This window comes from Atractosteus spatula, chromosome 7, assembly GCF_055471065.1.
Source record: "Atractosteus spatula isolate fAtrSpa1 chromosome 7, fAtrSpa1.hap1, whole genome shotgun sequence".
In the NCBI taxonomy this organism is placed as follows: Eukaryota; Metazoa; Chordata; class Actinopteri; order Semionotiformes; family Lepisosteidae; genus Atractosteus; species Atractosteus spatula.
Genome location: NC_142712.1, coordinates 31,755,992 through 31,776,229, shown reverse-complemented (window position 1 = coordinate 31,776,229; position 20,238 = coordinate 31,755,992). Strand labels below are relative to the sequence as shown.

General features: G+C 36.8%; 1 protein-coding gene across 1 annotated transcript in view; it reads left to right on the top strand.

The window, feature by feature from the left end:
• Window positions 1-20,238, top strand: part of LOC148830782 (metabotropic glutamate receptor 4-like) — a 330,655-nt gene that overhangs the window by 267,050 nt on the left and 43,367 nt on the right. Inside the window, exon 6 of the mRNA XM_088921144.1 lies at window positions 2,884-3,084. Within this exon, the coding sequence (XP_088777270.1) occupies window positions 2,884-3,084 (201 nt within the window). The remainder of the gene's footprint in view (window positions 1-2,883; window positions 3,085-20,238) is intronic.

Below are 20,238 nucleotides of genomic sequence, written 5' to 3'. Positions count from 1 at the left end.
GTACCTTTCATTTGGTTCATCTGTAATATTGGTCATTTTCTTCAGAAGAGGGAGAAAACTAGCTCTTTACAAAAAGTTGATGAGTGCATTTTCTCAACCACATTAAATCCATATGTAAGAGTTCAATAACGTGCTGCAATAACTAGAACCAAAACCTTTGTAGAAGTACTTTCCTACAGTATGAAGTTTTTTAATTTGTTCAATAACTGTTGCTACAAAATTATATGTATGCATTTACATACATATACAGAGACCTACTGTATGTGGAATATACTGTATACAGTATATTAATTTAGATCAAACCTAACACATTTCACAGAATCCATTATTGCTGTACCAGGAAGCATTGCAGTGATAGAAGGTACATTAAATGCCTGTAGGATGCTACAGACATAACCACTAACTGGCTAGATGCAACAGAAATGCTTTAAACATCCTTGGGGCCTAGACTGGAATGCACACAGAACACCTTTACTGCCAACTTCAGTTAACAAGGCTTATTAATGTAAGCACTCTTAAATAGAGACTGTCAGCATTAACTGGAATTCACCTAAGAATATGTCTTTTTGTAGATCATCATGTTGGGTGGCATACTTGTTATACCATGTGGATTATAATATACTGTAGCCCCTTAACTTTTAGTACCGTTTAGTGAATACAGGCCACTAACCAGTGTTAAGCACCGGTGGGCTGTACAGGCCAGGTGAAGAGTGTATGCATTATGTCTAGAGTGCTCTGGAGAACCCCAGGTCAAAATGGGAGGTTTTCTTTATTTCTATATATCTATATACAACAACCTAAGGGTATCATAGTGCAGTAGGTACTGTAGGACTCTGGATATATAACTAACTGACCTTTCCTTGGTTAGGTAATTAGCTGAGAACTGTGTAAAAGACACCCATACAAGGTAATGAGGTAGCAAACTAAGAGGCGGGAGGCTGGTCCAGTATGACTTTCCTAACCTGAAGTTTCTTGCAAGTGAGCACTGTTTTTCAAAAGCCCAAAACAATTAAAATCATAACAGGTATTTTGAACCCTGAAGAAACTAGGAATGAATTTAGGAACAAAATGTATTTCCTTTTAATATTATACATGCCAAGCAGAGTTTGTATTTCTGAGGTGGAGTATCTGGTTTATAGAAATGATTCTGCAAAATGTAGAAAGTCTATAATAGTCTAGAAGCCAGGATTACCTCTTTAAGATGCTAGGTTTGTCCATACAGTACCTGAGGGAATGAGTGAAGGTATGCCTGGGCTCAGACACTTACAGGCTTTATAAATAACTGTCAGATAACAGTTTTCAAGCTGGTTTGCAATTAAATGCTGTAATTATTTTTTAGTCTTCTATGTTGGTGTTTTCTCATTGCACAGCCATCTCAGGAAAACAAAGAAAAAACACATGGTATTGTAGTTGGATTTTATTCCTGAGGTCTGGGAGTGTATTATCTTCTATTTATATATGATTTAAATTTACACAACCCCATTCCTGTTTACCACTATAGTAGTAGGTCCACTGCCCTTCCTAATTTATGTTAATGATCTAGATTTTTTTAGTAGACTAGTGATGTTTAGGCAAACAATGTATAAAGGAAATTAAAGAGAATTTAGCCAAAATTCAAGACTGGACAATCACCTGACATATGACATTTAAGGCGAACAAGTATAAATCTAATACATAAATAAGAATACTTATGAAAAAAAGTATTTTATGGTGATGAATCTATGCAATGTGGAGAAGCAATAAAAAGGCAAACAGAATGTTAGAATTTATAGTTAAAGAAAGAGATGTTAGTCAGGGGATATTTAGTTAAAATTCTACATGGTCCTAGTAAGACCTCTTGAGCCTTTTGACTTCGATATCATTTCAGAAAAATGTGACAAGTACTTTTCTTGACTTAAGGGGAATGTCTTACACCAATAGGCTAAAATAACTGAAGTACTAAATAGAGAAGACTACAGGGGGACCTTGTAATCAAAGTTGTTAAAATCCTCAAGGGCACTGATAATGTCAACACAGTGGGCTTCTTCACAGTCAATACTGAAAACACAAACTAGAGGATGTGGAAACTATGAGGAGGTGCATTTCCTGGAAATCTGATTTTTGGCAGAAAGAGTGGTAGGACTCCGAAACAAGTTGCCCAGCCATGTTGTTGAAGCCAATACCCTGGCTTCATTCTACAAATTAGTTACTTAAATCCAGATGAATCAGATGGGCCGAATGCCCTTCTCTAGTTTGTATCCTTTCTTATATCTAGAAGATTTCACAGGAGGTAGAACTACAGTGCAATGTATAAAAACGAAAGAAAAAAAATCTAAACTGTCTAATGTTACATCTATTTTTCTTTCTGCATTTTCTGCTTTTTATACACACTGCCCCATGACACATATTTGCATTGCATAAACACCCAACAAGACGCACCTTTCAGGGTTATGGTGTCTATTTAAGAACAGCCATTCACTTTACAGTATGGGAATTAATTACAGAGGTTTCAGAATGCAGAGAGGCACAGAACCATCTAAAAAGACTTCTTCCATTTCCATATTTAAAGTCAAATCCCTTGTCATCAGCATGACATGATGAACCTTTACCAGTAAAATGGATGTATAAATGTGTTTTCCAATATTTGTCTGTTTGCATTCTGTTTTTGAGCCACCTTTACAGTATTTTTAATTTAACTGAAAAGGTTTAGTGGAATTCGCTGAACTCAAAGGGCAAAATATCTGATCACACACCTGTGTGGTAGGCACATTCTAGGTTTCGCAGAGCATATTGTAGGTGTCGTTGCACCAGTGATTCTGTGTTCAGTGACACTTTCATTTTTTCTTGTAAATAATGATCACAGCCTGCTTTAACGATGCGATATCCCCCTCTCCTTCCTTGCAGATCATGAGCGGATTGGAAAAGACTCATCTTACGAGCAGGAGGGCAAGGTGCAGTTTGTGATTGATGCCGTCTATGCCATGGCACATGCCCTCCACAACATGCATAAGGAGCTGTGCCCAGGCAAGGTGGGCCTCTGCTCCAGGATGGATCCCATTAACGGCACCATGCTGCTGAAGTTCATCCGCAATGTCAACTTCACAGGTCAGGCTTGAAACAGGTTTCTGGAATCTCCCTGGAATACTTTGATCATTTTAGAGGATTTCATGTTTTACTTGATCACTTTTCTCATCTGCACATTTCTTCTCTGGTTTTGCTTGTTGAAAATATAGCTGAAATCCCTGCTTGTATTTTATTAAATATTGGAAATACTGCAGTCTTGGGAAATACTGTGCATTGCATAGATCAATCATAACAGGCAAAGCATGAAGTATGCTGCTTCTACAAAATATTACATTGAAAAACTGTACAAAAACAAGCAAACATAATGGCGATGCAGTATATACAGCATAACAGATCAGCTTAGGACATACAGTATGTGAATATTCAAGTGAATATAAAATTGTATGAAAATATTTTTACAAACTATAGCCATGACATGTTTCCACTTGCAGACAAATATTAGACTACCAGCCTATTTTTATTTAGACCAGAAATTGGCTATTTGCATTTGAATAGGAATAGCTGTTGTATTTTGGAAGTCATGGTCCAGTCAAGTTTTAAAAAACACAATAAAATTATCACTACAAAGGAATTATTTTAACAAAATACAAGGCTTTGACTTGCATTATACAGCCAAAATATCTTAGCATTGTGTCTTCATAGGTGTAGCTGTTCCTCAAAGTTATTCTTTTTAGTATGCATGACAGTAGATCTGAGATTTATAGTAGCATGTGCTGTGCTATTTCTTGATTTTGCCTTTATTGAAGTAGAGGTGGTGTCGTTTGGGTTAGGATTGAGTCCTCCACATTGAGTCCCTGGTATCCCAACAAGCTGTTTGAGAAAATCAAATCTTCAGGTCAGGATTAAGATGACTGCTGAACTTTCAGATTCTTTGCTGATTGGGCTTTCCAGGAAGTGAACAAAAATCACTATAAAATCAAACGACCACACTTCAAGAGTTGTAGAAATGTTGCTTTTTACCTAAAGTGATTTGTTGCTTATGGACACAGTGAAGGCCAGCCTGAAGTTTCTGAGCATTTGTGCCTATAGTTTGCCCTGCTGAGGTGTGCAACACAGTCAAAAGGAGATAAACAATGAACACACTGCTTTGTCATCTCCACAAAGCACTGCTGAGTAATATCAACCCTGTACTTTGCTTAGGTTAGTCAATGCACAGTCCCAACAGGCTGTTTCTGTTGGACACAGATCATCCAGAGCCCTGTTCTGAGCTGAGATCTCATTCATATAATGGAGAGATTTTTCTTGGACTGCCTGAGGCTTTATACAGACCTCCAGGTTTGATATGACAATTGAACGAAAAAGCATACTGTACTTCTTACAGTATTCTCTATGGTGACAAGATGCAGTTCTCTTTCTGTACAGAAGAGGGCAGGTGTTGTGCAGTCTGTATTTCTAATTTTCCAATTATGAATATTATTTTCTCTATTATCACCCAATTAAACATAATCAAACCTTTGCCAGATCTTCAGGTTTTGGTCCTTTTAACGTACTTGGGAAGCAAGGCTGTGGTCTTTACCAAATTTAACTTTGATTACTGCTTGTATGTGAGGATGTGTGTATGTGAGAATATTTATACAGTATATGAGTCAGAGAAAGTCTAGCCTGCAAAAGAAAACATCTCAAATTCCTGTTAAATCTTCTGGATTTCCTGCCTTCTTCAGTACCGTTCGTTCTGTTGGCAGGAAATCACACAGTGCTGAACACCACATTTGCACCTCTGATCACCTCAGATCACTCAGACTGAACTGGTTACCCAAAAAGTACATTAAGCCCTTTCTCTTTTGTTCTTTAAAAGCAATCCCCCCAATATTGATACAGTATATATTGTTCAGAGCTGTTTTTATTTGTAGTGCAAGTCCACAAGCACTGTGTTTCACTTTTTAATGTAACATACGACTTTTTTTGGCCTAATAATCAACTCCAAACATTTTAGCATCCCCTACCCAAGAGATACAGTACATTCCCTTTCAACCCATTCCATTTACTTATTGGGTGGATATTGGGTAGATATTGTGGAAAACCAACAGAAAAATACAGTGAAATCATGGTACAGCAAAAAGAAACAAACAGGTATCATAACTCATTATGATGCAAAACACACTGGAGGAGTGAAAGGTCCACTTTATCAAATGAAAAGGCTTTATCTGCATTCCAAAGAATAATTAGGAAGATTGCTAACACCGTGGAAAAGTGGATCTCCCAGTATATAAACCTAGTAAAGCCAGACAACACTCATTGACATTAGGTTTTAAAGACCAGTAACTGCAGGTTGTAGAAAGTTACAGGAGCAGGGAAGGATAAGAAACTAACAAGATAGAGCCAACAGTTATTATGTCCGATTGTTGGAGAAACTCAGACTCAGCTCTTAGTTGGTACCAAATGGTATCCGGCTGAAGTATACCCACGCCAAAACCAAATACGTGCAGTGGTTCAAGAAGTACTGTAGATCACTTGTGGGTGAAGCAAGAAGAGCAAGACGAAGGGAAGGGAAGAAGCAGGAAGAGGCCCTGGCAGTCCAGGCTATCATGAACAGATTCTTAAGTTACACACAACCTCAGACAGAGATCTGTTACAAACTGAACATACAAAACTGAGCAAGCATATTGTATGAGGTTGAGAAACTGTGCAGCGAATTTACAGCACCAAACATTTCAAACAGTTTCCTCTTGCTCCCTTTTCACATATTCCTCGGGTGGAAGGTTAGCGCTGATCTGACTTCTCTCTTTGTTCCTGATGAGAAATTTAAACTTTTATGCCACAGTACCAGTAGTCAAAGTAGTGAAGGAGATAAAAGTCTGCCGAAAGAGGAATCTGTTTGATGTCGCCTTCTCAACAAATTGCAAGTGCTTTTCTCCTTTTTTTGCTGCTCCTTTGCTGCATCTCACAGCATATTTCTCAATGCATTGAACAGTTTGAGGGCAATTCTGTGTCTGTTCATTTGCACCCAGGGTGACTGTTGCTTTTGTGCAATCTTTCTCTTTGATCTCTCTACCAGCGTGGATTGTGTGAAACCTAAATGTGCTGAAATAGGATGTAGCGCCCCATCGGTTCTCCACCATTGTTTCCAATGCGGTTTGCCCAAATTTCTGAGAAAACAGCGGGTTTTAAAATTTCAGTATTCCCATGTGCTCTTTTTCACTTTAGGAAACAAAGAAAAGAAACATATGCTGTTCCTTGTCTTTTACTCCAAGCTGCATGACGACATTTAGGTATTCATTGTTGGGTAGTAACATGCAGACACTCACAAAATTTCTGTCACATTCACCAGCTGGTTAACAAATGTCTGTTTCCTAAAATATTCAGTCATTTTCTATTTAAATCCCACCCACTTTGGAATGTCCAGCTGGTTATCAGCTTGGGTTAGTGCCTCAGCCCTTGTATTATTTGCAGAAAGTGAAGATCTGTGCACGCATTCAGCCAGTGTGGTCATCTGTCATAACCATTCAATGTTTGAAGCACTGCACTGCCCCTGCCACTTTTTATGAGGGATAAAGTCCATAATAAATGTAAAATGCAGTAAGCCACAGCACTGTTTAAAGATGCTGTGTGTTTTCAAATCTTTGTTTATTCGACAACAACAATATACTGCAATGCTAATACCAATTTGTATTTATTTATACTCCTTTGAGTGTAGAGTACACCTTTTTTTCTGTCTTTCTTTCTTGTGTGTTTAGCAATTTCATCTGCACTTTTTTGACTAAACTTTTAGAGAATGAGATTGCTAATAAAAAGAGCAGGTTTACTGACTATTAAAATCAGACCCAATTTCCTGCCTTTTTCTTACTGCTGCTCCAGTCTGCAGGTACCCTGGCACACACTTGAAAGCCTGTAGGATACTTAGCAGCCATGGGAGCAGAAATACAAAACCTAATTCAGCCAAATGATTGGCATAGTAAACACAGCTCACCCAGCATTGATTTTAGAGTATTGGAGGAAACTAAATTTACCCATGCAATTCCAGAAAGTTAGTGAAAATTTTCAGTGATAAATATCAACTCTTCTCAGTAATCTGTTTCAAATTCTGGTCTCGTCAGATCTGATGACAGCAAATTCCAGGAAACAAGAAGGAACTTTGCAATATACTTACATTATAAGGAACATTAGGGTTGGCGTATGCAGTCAGAATAAATTCTGAGTATGAATAGTAATTCGCTTTTGAATGAATAGTAACACATTTGTGTATTACTTAAAAATGGAGTGGTGTTATGTGGACAACAAATGGATGAAAAGATTACATTAATGATGATATATTTGTTAAATGGTGATGCAATGGTAAGCATTGCTGCCTTGCAGCAATAGGGCCCTATATTCCATTCATGTGATGTTATTTGTGTGAGTTTGTATATTCTCCCTGTGTTCACATGGGTTTCCTCCAGGTACTCTGGCTTCCTCCCTCAGTTCAAAGATATGCAGGTACTGTAGGTTAACTGGCTTCTGGTGTGAGTGTGTGTGTGTTTGTGTCTTTGTGTGCCCTGTGATGGACTGGCATCTTATCGAGGATGTAAAGTATCGTGCCGTGATAATGTAAGTATCATACATTTGAATACTTTATGTTACACAATGAGAGAACCGAGTAATGAGGAAGAAATTGGACAGTTAATAAATTACTTTAAAAACAGTATATGAAGTGCTTCTTTAATGATATAAGCATTTGTTTTTAGTATCATACAGAGATATTTAAATATTCCCTTCTGATATGTTGATATTAATAGGGTATTCTCCATTGGCACTACTTCTCTTCTATTCAATACACTGCTTCAACTTTATGTTGAGTTGTAACAAAGCATTTCCTGTAACAGATGTTCTCAGGTGTGTAGAATAAATAAATCTTAAAAAGCACGTGGTAAACATTTGTTTCACAGTAACTTCTTACTTCTGTTTTGTTTTTCTTTCTCCACATTATGACATCTTTGGTCGGTTTTGTAAGACTTTTTGTTCTCTTTAAAAAATACACAATAATCATACCTTGCTTTGAAAAGATTCAGAAAGGCGCAAAGGGTTTGTGTATATGAATCAGTGTAATTAGGCAGAGAGAGAATGCATGGCTCTTCCATATTGTCTCTTATCCTGTGATCTGCCCTCTCCCAGGCTGTTAATTAAGTGGTAATGACCAAAGACTGTGGGCGGTAATCTTCACTGGCATTCACATGGGAAGCCCTGTCCAGTGAGGTGGAACTGGAGAGTCTCATCTTGTGGTTGCTGTGCTTCCTAATGACAAGACTCTTATTAACCTGCTAGAGACACACAGCATGCAACACTTTATCCTATCACACACAGTGAAGAGCATTTCAATAGGAACGCATTGGAAAAAAGAAAAGGAGGACCTGAGTTCAAGAAAACCGGGATGCCATTTTGTAACAGTTTCCAAATAGGAAGTGATGCATGTTGACGAGTAGTAAAAAAAAAAGTAGAATGCAATCAGTGAGTTTGCAGGACCAAGCTGGAGGTGAATAGCCAAAGAGAGATGTCTGGACATTAGTACAGTATCTGCTTTTGTGGAGGCCTTCATCTAGCAGTAGATTGGTCAAGGTAGCGTTATGTTATGGCTCCGCTGCTAATCAGCAGAGACTGGGAAGCTAGTCAAGACTGTTGGGGAACATGGATGGAGCAAAGTACTAGCACATCTTAAACCTGCTTCAGACCCAAAATAGGACAAAAAGGTGCCCTTTATCAGGGCAATGATCCAACATTGAGGTGGTTTATGAGTAAGAAAGAGAGTGTCCTTGAGTGTCCTAGTCAAAGATCTGTCTTGAATCCTATTGAGACTCGGTGGAAAGACTTGAAAACTGCTGTCCAAATGTTCTGCCCAAATAACTGGATGCGGATTGGGCAAAAATTAGTAATGGGAAAAAATGACATCAAACAAAGTTGCACCAATTTGCAGAGCAGATAACATAGGTGTATAAAAAGACTCGCACCAGTAATTGCTGCAAAAGTGCTTCCACCTGATATTGAGTATGGCACAGCACAGAATACATGTGCAATCACCTGAAACATATTTTGGGTTTTTTCCTTTTATTCTTAACTTGTACTATAATTTATCTTAACCTTTAGAAATCTTCAATTTGAAATTTCAGGTTGTGAATAAAATATTGTTTAAAAATGTGAATGCATAATTTTAATTCACAACATAGGGCATGATAGGAAAGGTTTGAATACTTTGTCAAGGCAATCTATATTTTAAAACTATGCCAAACTATAGAACAATGTAGACAGAATACATTTTTGATCTGCTGAAAGCATGATTAATTCCCCAATAAGGTAATTTTTTGGAGCTAAACTGCAGCTTGAGTCCAGCACAGCCGGCATCTGATCAAGGAGCTGGTACATTTTTGTAAGGGTTTCCTCCTGTGTCTTCTCTCTGTAATGACCAGGTGTCTTGATGACCATGTGCCAAGAATATCTTGTCCTTGTCCCAAGGGATTGAAATCATAAGACATTGTAGGTCACTCTACTCTATTGATTCAGCCACCTCTAATTGACTGCCTTGGCTCAGATAGTGGTATTGACAATTATACAAAATTTGAAGAAGCAGCTGCTGCATATCTATGAATGAACATCACCTGCTCCCTCGGAAATCCTCACAGAATCTCTGGATCACTCCTGGTCCAATAACCAAGTTCATATACCACAGATGCTTGAGAGTGGCCTGCCTCTGTAATGCCATGTATAAATTATAGATAATGTTTAGCCTTCAGAGAAAATAAATGTTTTTTTTCAATTTGCACATTCAGAAGGCTGTCTTTCTCATTGTTTTTACTGTCCCCATCCAAACGTCAAGCAAATTACTAGCTTTTATCAGTAAAGCTCAGAACAGCCCCAGTGAGGATATTTATCAGTTCTGTATGTAAAAATCATGGCTGCTCTTAGGTAATTTGACACACTACTGCAATGCATATTCACAAAGTGTCAGTGAGATTATTCTGTTCTACTCAGGAAATGCAAAGAACAAAAAAAAATAGAAAAAAATCTCTGATTGCTTCTTTTATAAGGAAGGAAAGTGTCTCAGTGGAAACAGTAGACATTTTTGGAACAGGAACTACTAGAGCGACATTTCATACATACAGTAAATAAGAACTAGGCAAAAAAAAGAGCCCTTGAATAGGGGCAAGATCTAGATTATATCACTGTTAAACATTAATTTGGGAAAGGTCTACTGTGGAAATACCAATAAATTTCAATATCAGCCAGCTGGAAAAACATTAGGTTTGTAAAGTGCTAGAAAGGACTACTGCATGAGAAAAAGGATAATTCTGTACTAAATTCACAGAGTTCTGTTATTCCCTCTCCTCTGTGATTACTTTTTTACTGATGTGCTGGTTTTTCCCTTATGACATTGTACCTTAGTAAATTTACCATAGGAATTTCTCACTTTTACCATCTAGAGTAATACACTAGCATAGTAAGATTATGAAATGTCTGTGATACATTTTGCTAAATTACATTTTCATAAGAGTAAGTTTGGACTCCAACATAAACATAAAGTCTGCAGTTCTTACCCCAAAAGAATGAATTGCTCTTGCTGAAATACAGTAAATTTTTATAACATTACAAAAGGGGGTTGGTCAATAAAGAGATGGTTTTTGTTTATTTTATTGGGGGGGGGGGGGGGGTGTTAACTCCAAGCAAACTGCTGAAACACCCTGCATCTTTTAAAGTTTTTGTCCACAAAGTGAGATAGTATTTTTAAAAAGTTCAAAAAGTCACTAGTAACCTCCTCAGTAGATCAACCAGTAAGGGATAGTAAAATTATCCAGTTAGATTGTGTCTCACTTAGAAAAAGCTAATACTGTTATACTGTAATCACAATGGTATTGCAAATTGCAAAGTCATATTTGTCAAAAATTGTTGAGTTTAACAATCTATATTAAAGTAACATTCTGCTCTTTGGAAATTGGAAATGGAAGCCTCCAAATTCTATACAGGTCTCTAACATTTTCCTGTTACCATGGGGTATAAAAAGAAAGCAATATAAGGAAAGCATTCTATAGTAGCATGCATCATAATGGTTATGGTTAGATATCTGCAGGCAAATGACCATCAACTTACATAATTTGAAGGATGGTGATAACATGTATTTTCCGTTTTAAGAAAAATAAGGATACTGGTGTAATTTTGGGCTGCTCAGTGGCACAGTAATTAGCAGCACTGGGGCCCTGGGTTCAATTCCAGACCTGGGTATCTGTGTGGGGTTTATATGTTTGCTCCAGGTTTGCTCCAGGTATTCCAGTATCCTTCCACAGTCCAAAGACATACTGGGAAGTTAATTAGCTTTTGGGAAAACTGTATCTAGGTTTGAGTGTCTGTATGTCTGTGTCTGGGTTTGTATGCCCTGTGATGAACTGGCATCCTATTTTGGGCGTACTGTGCCTTGCCCCTGTTGCTTGCCGACTTGCATGTTTCTCCCTCGTGAACCCGGATTGAAAAAGTGGTCAGAAAATGGGTGAATGAATGGTGTAATGTCAACCGTGCTTGGGTTTAGTAAATAACTGAAAATCCATAAGAACAGCTGGATATTTCCAATACACACTGGCATCTTCAAGATATGAAGTATCCAAAATTACCATTCAACTTTACCACACATCTTCCATCCATCCAGTTTTCTTATCAGCTTATCCAGTACAGATTTCCAGGGGGCAGGGTGTGCTTAACCCAGTCAACAACAGACCCAAGGTATGTTACACCCAGGACTGAATACCAGTCTATCACAGGGCACACACAGACACACACATTCACACACTCAGATCAGGGCCAATGTTCCCAAATGTAAATTAACCTAAAGTACCTACAATCTTTGGACTGTGAGAGGAAACCAGAGCACCTGGAGGACACCCACATGAACACTGGGAGAATATACTGTATGTACTGTATACTCCATGCACCCAGGAATTGAATCTACTGGATGTCCCCAATGCTGTGAGGCAACAATGCTTACCATGGTGCTACTATGCTGCCACCAGGCACAATTTGAATGGCAATTGAAAGAGTCTCACATGGTCAGATTAGATGGAAAATGAGCTTTTTGGGTGTGCATATCAGCTTTAGCTTTGGTGTAAAAAAGATGAGAAAACACCCATAACCACTGTGAAATATTGTGGGGGTCTACTTTGTTTTTGGATTGTTTTGCATCTACTGGATCCAGTAATCTTTGTCTACATAGGGAAAATCATGAACTCCAGCAAGTACTGGGCCATTTTGGCCAGATACCTAGTAGTTTCTGCCTAGAAGCTCAATGGACATTCCCGCAGAACAATGATCCAAAGCATACATCCAGATCAACAAATCAATGGTTAACTGCACACAAAATAAATTTTCTTCAAGTTCAGTAATTGAAACCAAAGGTCTGAAGGACTTCAAGCAATTCTACATGTTCGGAAATTTCCCACATCATAGCACACTACAGCAGTTAGTATATTACCTGCCAGAGGAGGGTTTACAAAATGCAAATGCTGAGGTGTAATTGTGACCCTCATGTTTTCTGAGCTAAATTAATTATTTATTATTAATTATTATTAATTATTAATTATTAATAAAAACAATTATATTGCTGTGTGCAATGGGTTTAAGATTACTGTATAGTATTCTAATTTTGTAAGACAGAAAAATTATCCAGTTTTAAAATATTTGTTATGCAATGTTTATTGTTCCAATTTCATCAATGGGATAAATACATTTGGAGGGCACTTTCTGTCATATGTTTGAATCTAGACTGACTTCAGCTCCCCAAATGGTTAGACAATTACCCAAGGCTTGGATGAGTTTAAGGGAATCAGTATATTCTGAAACAATGACCCCTGTGACTTATTGGACTTCAGTGAGCATAGGTGTTATTGCCAAGAGCTGTGTTGATTCACTATTACTTGCAGACTCATAATGAACTTGAATTCAGGAACTTGAATAGGAATGATAGGACACACTTAGATTTTTTTCAATCTTTCCTTGCTGTTATAAGGAGTTTAGCAGTGTTAGTGAGATAATTAACAAGTGGTAATTTTACATTGAGATCTAAAATGACTGAAGTAATTGTCAATTCCAAATTAAAATAAGTTTCAACTAATGGATGATTGCAAAGGTTAATGAGTAACTGGGTACTATTACTTTGTAAACTGGAGTAGAGTTGGGTGAAGAGGAATCCAACCTCACTACTTAGATCTCACTACATGATGAGATTGAAGGTCAGATTAGTAATGTCATTGTTTAATAAACAAATAATAACTAGCCCCATTTTGGGGTCAAAGCTTACCTGTTTGTATTCATTCCCAACTTATTAAAATTTAAACCTCATCAAGAAGAACCGACACAGATCTATTTGAAACTGCTATTGTAATTGCTTATGCTAATTCATAAATGATTGCTTGAGGTTTCTAATTAGAAATCACAGCTTGGCTCTAGATTTGGATGATTTAAACAGCTTTCCCATTACAAAGCAGCAAAAGTCTACTTAGGAGCTGGGATAAATACAGATGAGTCTATATGATAATCTTTGACACCTGGAGTTCTTTGCAATTGAGACCAGAATCTTAGCTCTTGTAAACCCAAATCTAACTAGAAAGTTGGATTTCTTCACAACAGTTGTTTAATAAAAATACTACCAGAACAAGTGTAACTCAATGGAGGCCTCATTTGCTTTTGCAGACTTAAAAAAAAAAACTTCATTCAGAAACAAATTCACACAATCTCATGTGAGATGAATTGCAAATTAGGCTTGTTTGTATTGACTAATGGCCCAAGACACTCTGGTCCAGAGCAGCATATGCCCTTTTCTGGCGACAAAACTACAGGAGCAAATTTTTAGCATGGACAAGTTTAATGAGTAGTAGATGTCCTTCACTTTGAGATGATTTGCAGAATAATCAAACATTATTATTTTCTCTTAAAGAAACAAATAAAACATACATACAGAATTTGATATCACATAAATAAATCCTAAGATAAAAAAAACTACAAAGTAAACCAAAAACAATATATAATAAAAAGTTAAAAAAATAGGAAACGCTGAGGTAAAAAAAATAAATTGGTATGTTAATATTAATCTACTCAACCATCCCTCATACTGAGCCAACCATTTCCGTTTTTTAATAAACTCATTTGACTCATTATCTCCTATAATAATCTTTCCCAACTTATAATAATATTTATGATTTTAACAGGATGCTTAAAACCATTTAAAATTAATATTTTTGCATTTTGTGACTTGCTTTAGCAAGAAAGTATCAGTGCATTAAACGTTATGCTACAATCAATCTTAAGATTCCAAAGTAATATTTTTTGTGGTGTTCCCATGAAGTTGTCTGTTATAGGACCCAGCTACCAAATATAATACAAAAGACTTCAAATATAAAAGATCTAGATCCATAAAGTAATTTATGAAAAATCTTCCCCTTTTAATGATATGAGGCCAAATCAAGCTTTTCCAATGAATATTTCAATAAATATTTGAATTCAAACATATACTGTAATTGAACTCAGGATCTCTAAAGATTTGTTGGGAGGATAATACTGAAAGCCATGCAATTATAGTTTCTTTAACAAAAAATGAAACGTTGTTCAAAAATGCCTTTAAAAGCCAAGGAAATGTATAATTTTCAATTGACTTAAAATAAACAAATATGTTTTAGTGAAGGCATGGGTACTTCCTAACATTATTTGTATAAAGTGTCTGAATCAATGAAACTTTAACTGATTAATTCAGTGCATCGATGTTAACCACGTTCAGCCCACCTTTCCCACATGCAGTTGGTCGTGTATGAAGTCTTCAAGCAAGCCCACTAAATGTACCCTGTGGAAATTAATTTTTTAAGTGCAACCATATAACCCTAGTAGGGCGTTTGTATGGCCATGTTATTTTACTTATATTAATACGTCTATAAATACACATGCACACAGCCATACACAGATCCACATGTGCATTAATTTTGCATACTAATTATATTGTCCTATCGCTTCCTTACTCATTGTGTCTTTCTCTCCATCATTCTAATGTGTTCTGACAGTTCTCCTGTTTTCTCCAGGCAGTGGACACTGCAGCCTCTTAGTTTTATTCTACAGTACATGACTATTCAACATTCTGCATATTCCACGGATGGCTCGAGTAACAATGTTTTCCTAAAGTGAAGGGAACAAACTTAGAGAGTAGACTGCAACTGACAGATGTCTGAGAAATGTAAATAATCAATACACTGCACATAACATCAAAGCCCAATTCCATTTCTTCTTTTTAGTAGATGTACTGTAGTTTTTGAGTTGTTGGAAACTGCTAGGTAACTATAGGTGTAGATATTAATATAAAATGAATACACATCTTCCTAGAATGGATAGTGAATACTCTTACAGTATAATTTCACACAGTATTCATTACTCCCAATTAGTTTCCTTATTTGCTTACTGATCAAAGAAGTGGTTTCCCTTTACTTAATATTGTAGGCTAAGACATCGCTGAAGATACTGTACAAACTGTACAAAGAGATCATGTTTCTGATCACAAGAAAACTTTATCCAAAGGTTTCAAAGTTCCTAATTGTCCCTTGCCTAAACTATTTTATGTTAATTAATTTTAATCTACATTATATACTGTAATATAATCTAATTTAGTCTTGGACTAAACAAGGATATGAAAAAGCATGACATAAATTACTACATGAACTGATGGGGCTGCTCTGTCTCTGTGGCTGTTAGTTTCTATTGTATCCTCTCTACAGCCTTCAAAGCCAATCACTTTTGCCAGAATTGGTAAAATACTTTATGCTGCATTTCAGAGTCTTTCTCAATCACAGATAATTACAGTTCACTTATGAGCACTTCAGTGTCTTTCTTTATAAAAAGTAATAATACAATTTGATTTATGAGCACTTTTAAACAACTTTAGCACTTTAGCAAATTTGTTTGCCTTCATCATGGAGTTCTTTGAATTATATGGATAGTTTTCTGATTTCGTTTCACATTCTCCAATTGTTTGCCCCGTCAGACTGGACAGTTTGAGAATCTATGTGTCATGGCTTCAGCAAGAATCTTCCGTCTTTAAGGGCTCCTGAAGGTTAATTATTTCTGTCCACCCCTCCACAGGGTATCTGTGGTAGTCCCAAAACTGTTTGGAAATTTCTTTTCCTGAATGCACTCCCATTTTGAGGTGGCATTTTGTTACTTTTAATATTTTATCCCAAAAATATCAATGGAAACACTTACCTTACAGAACTCACATAAAACAAATGGATTTTCACCAGAATTAGATTACACTGATGCTCTTAATAAAGTGTTATACTGTATGTATCAGGTTTACAGGAAAAGTATACTCCTGTCAATATTTCCATCACATAAAAAAGAATTATGTACGGCTCTACTGCCTCTTATTTCAGAAAGAAGTAAACATGAATTTAAGAGCAACTGAAAAAACGTAATTCTTAAGACAAGAACATGATACTTTAATAATTGTCATTATACATGAAATGCTAATAACACTCTAAAGGTTGAATATGGCTTTTAATTCAAGGTTCTGTGTAACAGAGAGCAAGGTGTCACTCAGTAATCTTCACATACTGAAATATCCGGCACTCCATTAGCTGGGAAAGAGATTTTGTTTTCCCCTCTAAAACTGAAGTGATTTTTTAATTGACTGAAGAGGTCAAAATGGGAGGCCAGACTTGATGAGAATGTAGTGTTCTTTCGTTCTGTTTTAAGAATAATAGGGCTTGATCTTCTTGGTGCTGTGGTTGACGTTGAGATGACAGGAGCTTCAGTGTTATGTGACCCAAATTAGGAAAAGAAAGTGGTAGTCAGAGCCCATTTAAAACAATTAAAAGTCCAACAAGTTATAAATGGTGAACAGTGACCTTTGAAGTTCTTGTTGAACAATGACATAGCTATAGTCTGTTTGGCATTTTGATGGTAAAAGTCAGGTAATGTGTCTGAATTTGTTTAAGAGTCCTTGAGGCCCATCTCTTTGAAAAATTATGAAGGCCTCAGAATTCTGTATGCAATTTCTACAGGTATCTGCACAAACGATAAACAATAAAATCTTTGTGGAATTGCAAGACTCTTAAATGGCTGCACATGCCAAATGATGAACAAAAATTAATGAAATTGCTTAATGCCTTTTTCTGTAGGACAACTTGCAAAATTATTTGCCATGACAACAGAACTGAAGAACACAATGGAACATACTTTAAGGTTCAATGCAACACAATGCCACAAGGAAAGAAAAGACTTTTGGTTGAACTGAAATTATGCATTCAATGATGTTTGCTGTTAACACCACTCAATGCTAATTAGTGATTATTGAAGTAAAGGACATCTAATAGGTTCTCAGTCTAAGTACATTTTGTTCCACATAAAAATCCAACCAAGAGGAGTAATATGAATATGCAGTACTGGGTACTACTCATCATGGTATTATATAGATTTACAGTTACAACATGGAGACTAAATAAACATTTTACAATTTTCATACTCTATTAAATTTGATTTAAGATTAGCCCTATAAATTAATAACTACAGTATGATGCCACCTGCAAAGTTCTAACAGCAAAGTTCTTAATTTATTTTTTTACTTCTGTAAACGAACAGGGCAGCCTGGGCAAATCATTTTTTCTCCCATAAAAGAAATGTATGAATAAATCCCAACTAAAATAAAATACACTGTGCTAAAGTGAAAAGATATAAAAAAAACAAAATAAAATTAATACATGTGAAAATGCCAAAGCCTGTGCCTCAGTAAGAGACTTCAGTTTAATATGGGATGACAAGGCACTGAGAAAGTCCCCAGAGTTCTCAGTAATCCGATGAATTTGAAAGAGGCAAGACTTGGAAAGCAAGGCAGTGGAGGACATGAGAGTAGGAAAGGGCTCTCACAGAAATCATTTAAAAATAGTCCTGGGCTGAGGGAAGTGAACAGCCTGTTTTCAGATATTACTGTTTGAAAAGAACTCACTATTCACTATTATTTAACATTGTATAATTTATTTTATAATGTGCAGAGATTATGGCCTTTCCCTTAGAAACCTCACTCCTGAATGCTCTGTAGTGGAATCTGTGCTCGATGGGGCATCAATGGTGAAGACTTTCATTATATTAAATGTCCGCTGTGGAACCAGCACAAGGTTTTTTCATTTTGCGGAACTGAAATAAATGTCAAAGACTTCAGTGCCATGCACCAGATTAAATAATAATACCACCAGCCCCATGTATACAGTACCACATAGTCTGACAATATCACAATCCATTTTTAGGGATTGTGTCTAAAATGAAACACCATTGGACAGTTTACAAGTACTGTTTATGTCTGATTTGGACAAAGTATATAACTAGGAACAAGTAATCGTTTTTTTTAAACACAATATTTCGGTTGTGGAGCCTTCTTTGCCCGAAGCGTTGTGTTTTCTTTCTTCTCTTCTCAGCATGGAATAAACCTATTACTTGTTCCTTTGCAGCCTATACATGCAGATGCAGCTACCCACCTGAAGTATATAGTGTAACGCATACGATACGGCCACCATTGGTTGTGAGAGCCGGTTTACCAGCGCGGTGACGTCACCGCCCTTCCCTGTGAATAGCAGGGACTGCAGCCGGCGGGCTGACGGGAGATTTCCCTTTAGCTGAAGTGGCTGAGTCCCTGTTGAGTGATGCCGGAGGCCCGGGTTCGAGTCCCCGACGGTGGTGAGCTGACCTGAGGCGGCAGAGGCGAGGGCGCATACCCACGTGAACCCCCGAACGTTACAATAACTCTATATGTCCCTATATCAGCATTGAAATTTTTAAGTATATTTTGGTGAATTGGTCAGCTCGGAGGGAAGAGGGGGAGAGAATGAGCAGACAGAAGGTGAGTTGCAGCAGCAAGGGGAGGAATGTATTGCCCTTTTCCGTGCACAGAGCGCGCTAGCCTCTGGCAGGTGGAAGGTGAAAGGTGAAGAGCTCACAGTTGCGAGGTAACCCCTGGCATGCGATGAGGGAAGAGAGAGGGTTCCTCCTTATATAGCCCTTCTGGAAGGAAAGGGAAACTGCTGCCGGTGGGGGAAGCAGAACGCTACAATAGTATGTATAGGAATGATTTTGCAAATGGCATTTCTTTGAATCTGTTGATACAGTGTGTGACTTCTGGGAATGCAGTGACAGTTGTAAAGCTAGGCGTTACAGGTATTGTTGGGTGACAAAGGCAAATTTCAACATATACAGTACAGTTGCTGTATCGACCAAGGATACTAAGGCATAAAGTGAAATAACCATAATTGTAGGTGCAGTATTATTTTAAAATTAAGAGACAAGAGTATAACTGGGTACTGAGTGTTTGTTCTTTTTAAATTACATAATGATCACTTGCTATGACAAAAATATTTGTGTTATTTACAAAGAGAATATGGGCTTAATAAAATGTACAATGAAAATAAAAAAATACAAGTGTGAATACTAGACATACAATACTACAGTACTAGAAAGACAGAAAAATAATATTTAGTGCATTTTCTCAGGTAATATAGTGCATAATCTATTGTCATGCACTGTAACTATAGCTTGTCTTTTCCTATTTACAACTAAGGGCTGTGCATTTCAAATTGAGACATACTTTTTCATGTTTTATAGCCTATTAGCATACTTGTCTACTGTCTATAGATATAAAACTTTGTCTTATAGCTTCAGGCATCATAATTAATTTTAAAGAATGATCAGGACTCCTAAAGTCAGTTGTAGTACCCAGAGCTCTGCAGGGCTCCAACACAAGCTGCCTCTCATGCTCCTGTAGATAAGAAAGAATTCTGTGATGATAATAGAGATATACTGTATGCAGCAAGTCTGCTTTACTTCTTTTTGTCTGGATATAAAGCAATATCCATCCAGACATAAAGAAACCTATATTAAAATGGATAAGGTTTAAGGAAACATTGCATAATACCTTGTCACTTTTACAAACACTTTTTCAATTTGACAGCAAAAAGTATGTGCACTTGTTTAATATCCTATGAGATAGTCATGTTATCTTTCAATGCTGGTAATAAAATCTCACTCCAAATCTGTATCAAGTATCCAAATATGTTATCATCAAGTAGATGATGGTAGAATTTCTTCATAGAAGAGAAAAAAATTGCTTATTATTCTCAGAATGAAAAAATACATTGTGAAAGTAACTGGAAAAATTCAAGGACCCTGTCAGAGCTCTTGAAGTTGTAAAATTTGTGCTGTTTCTGAGAT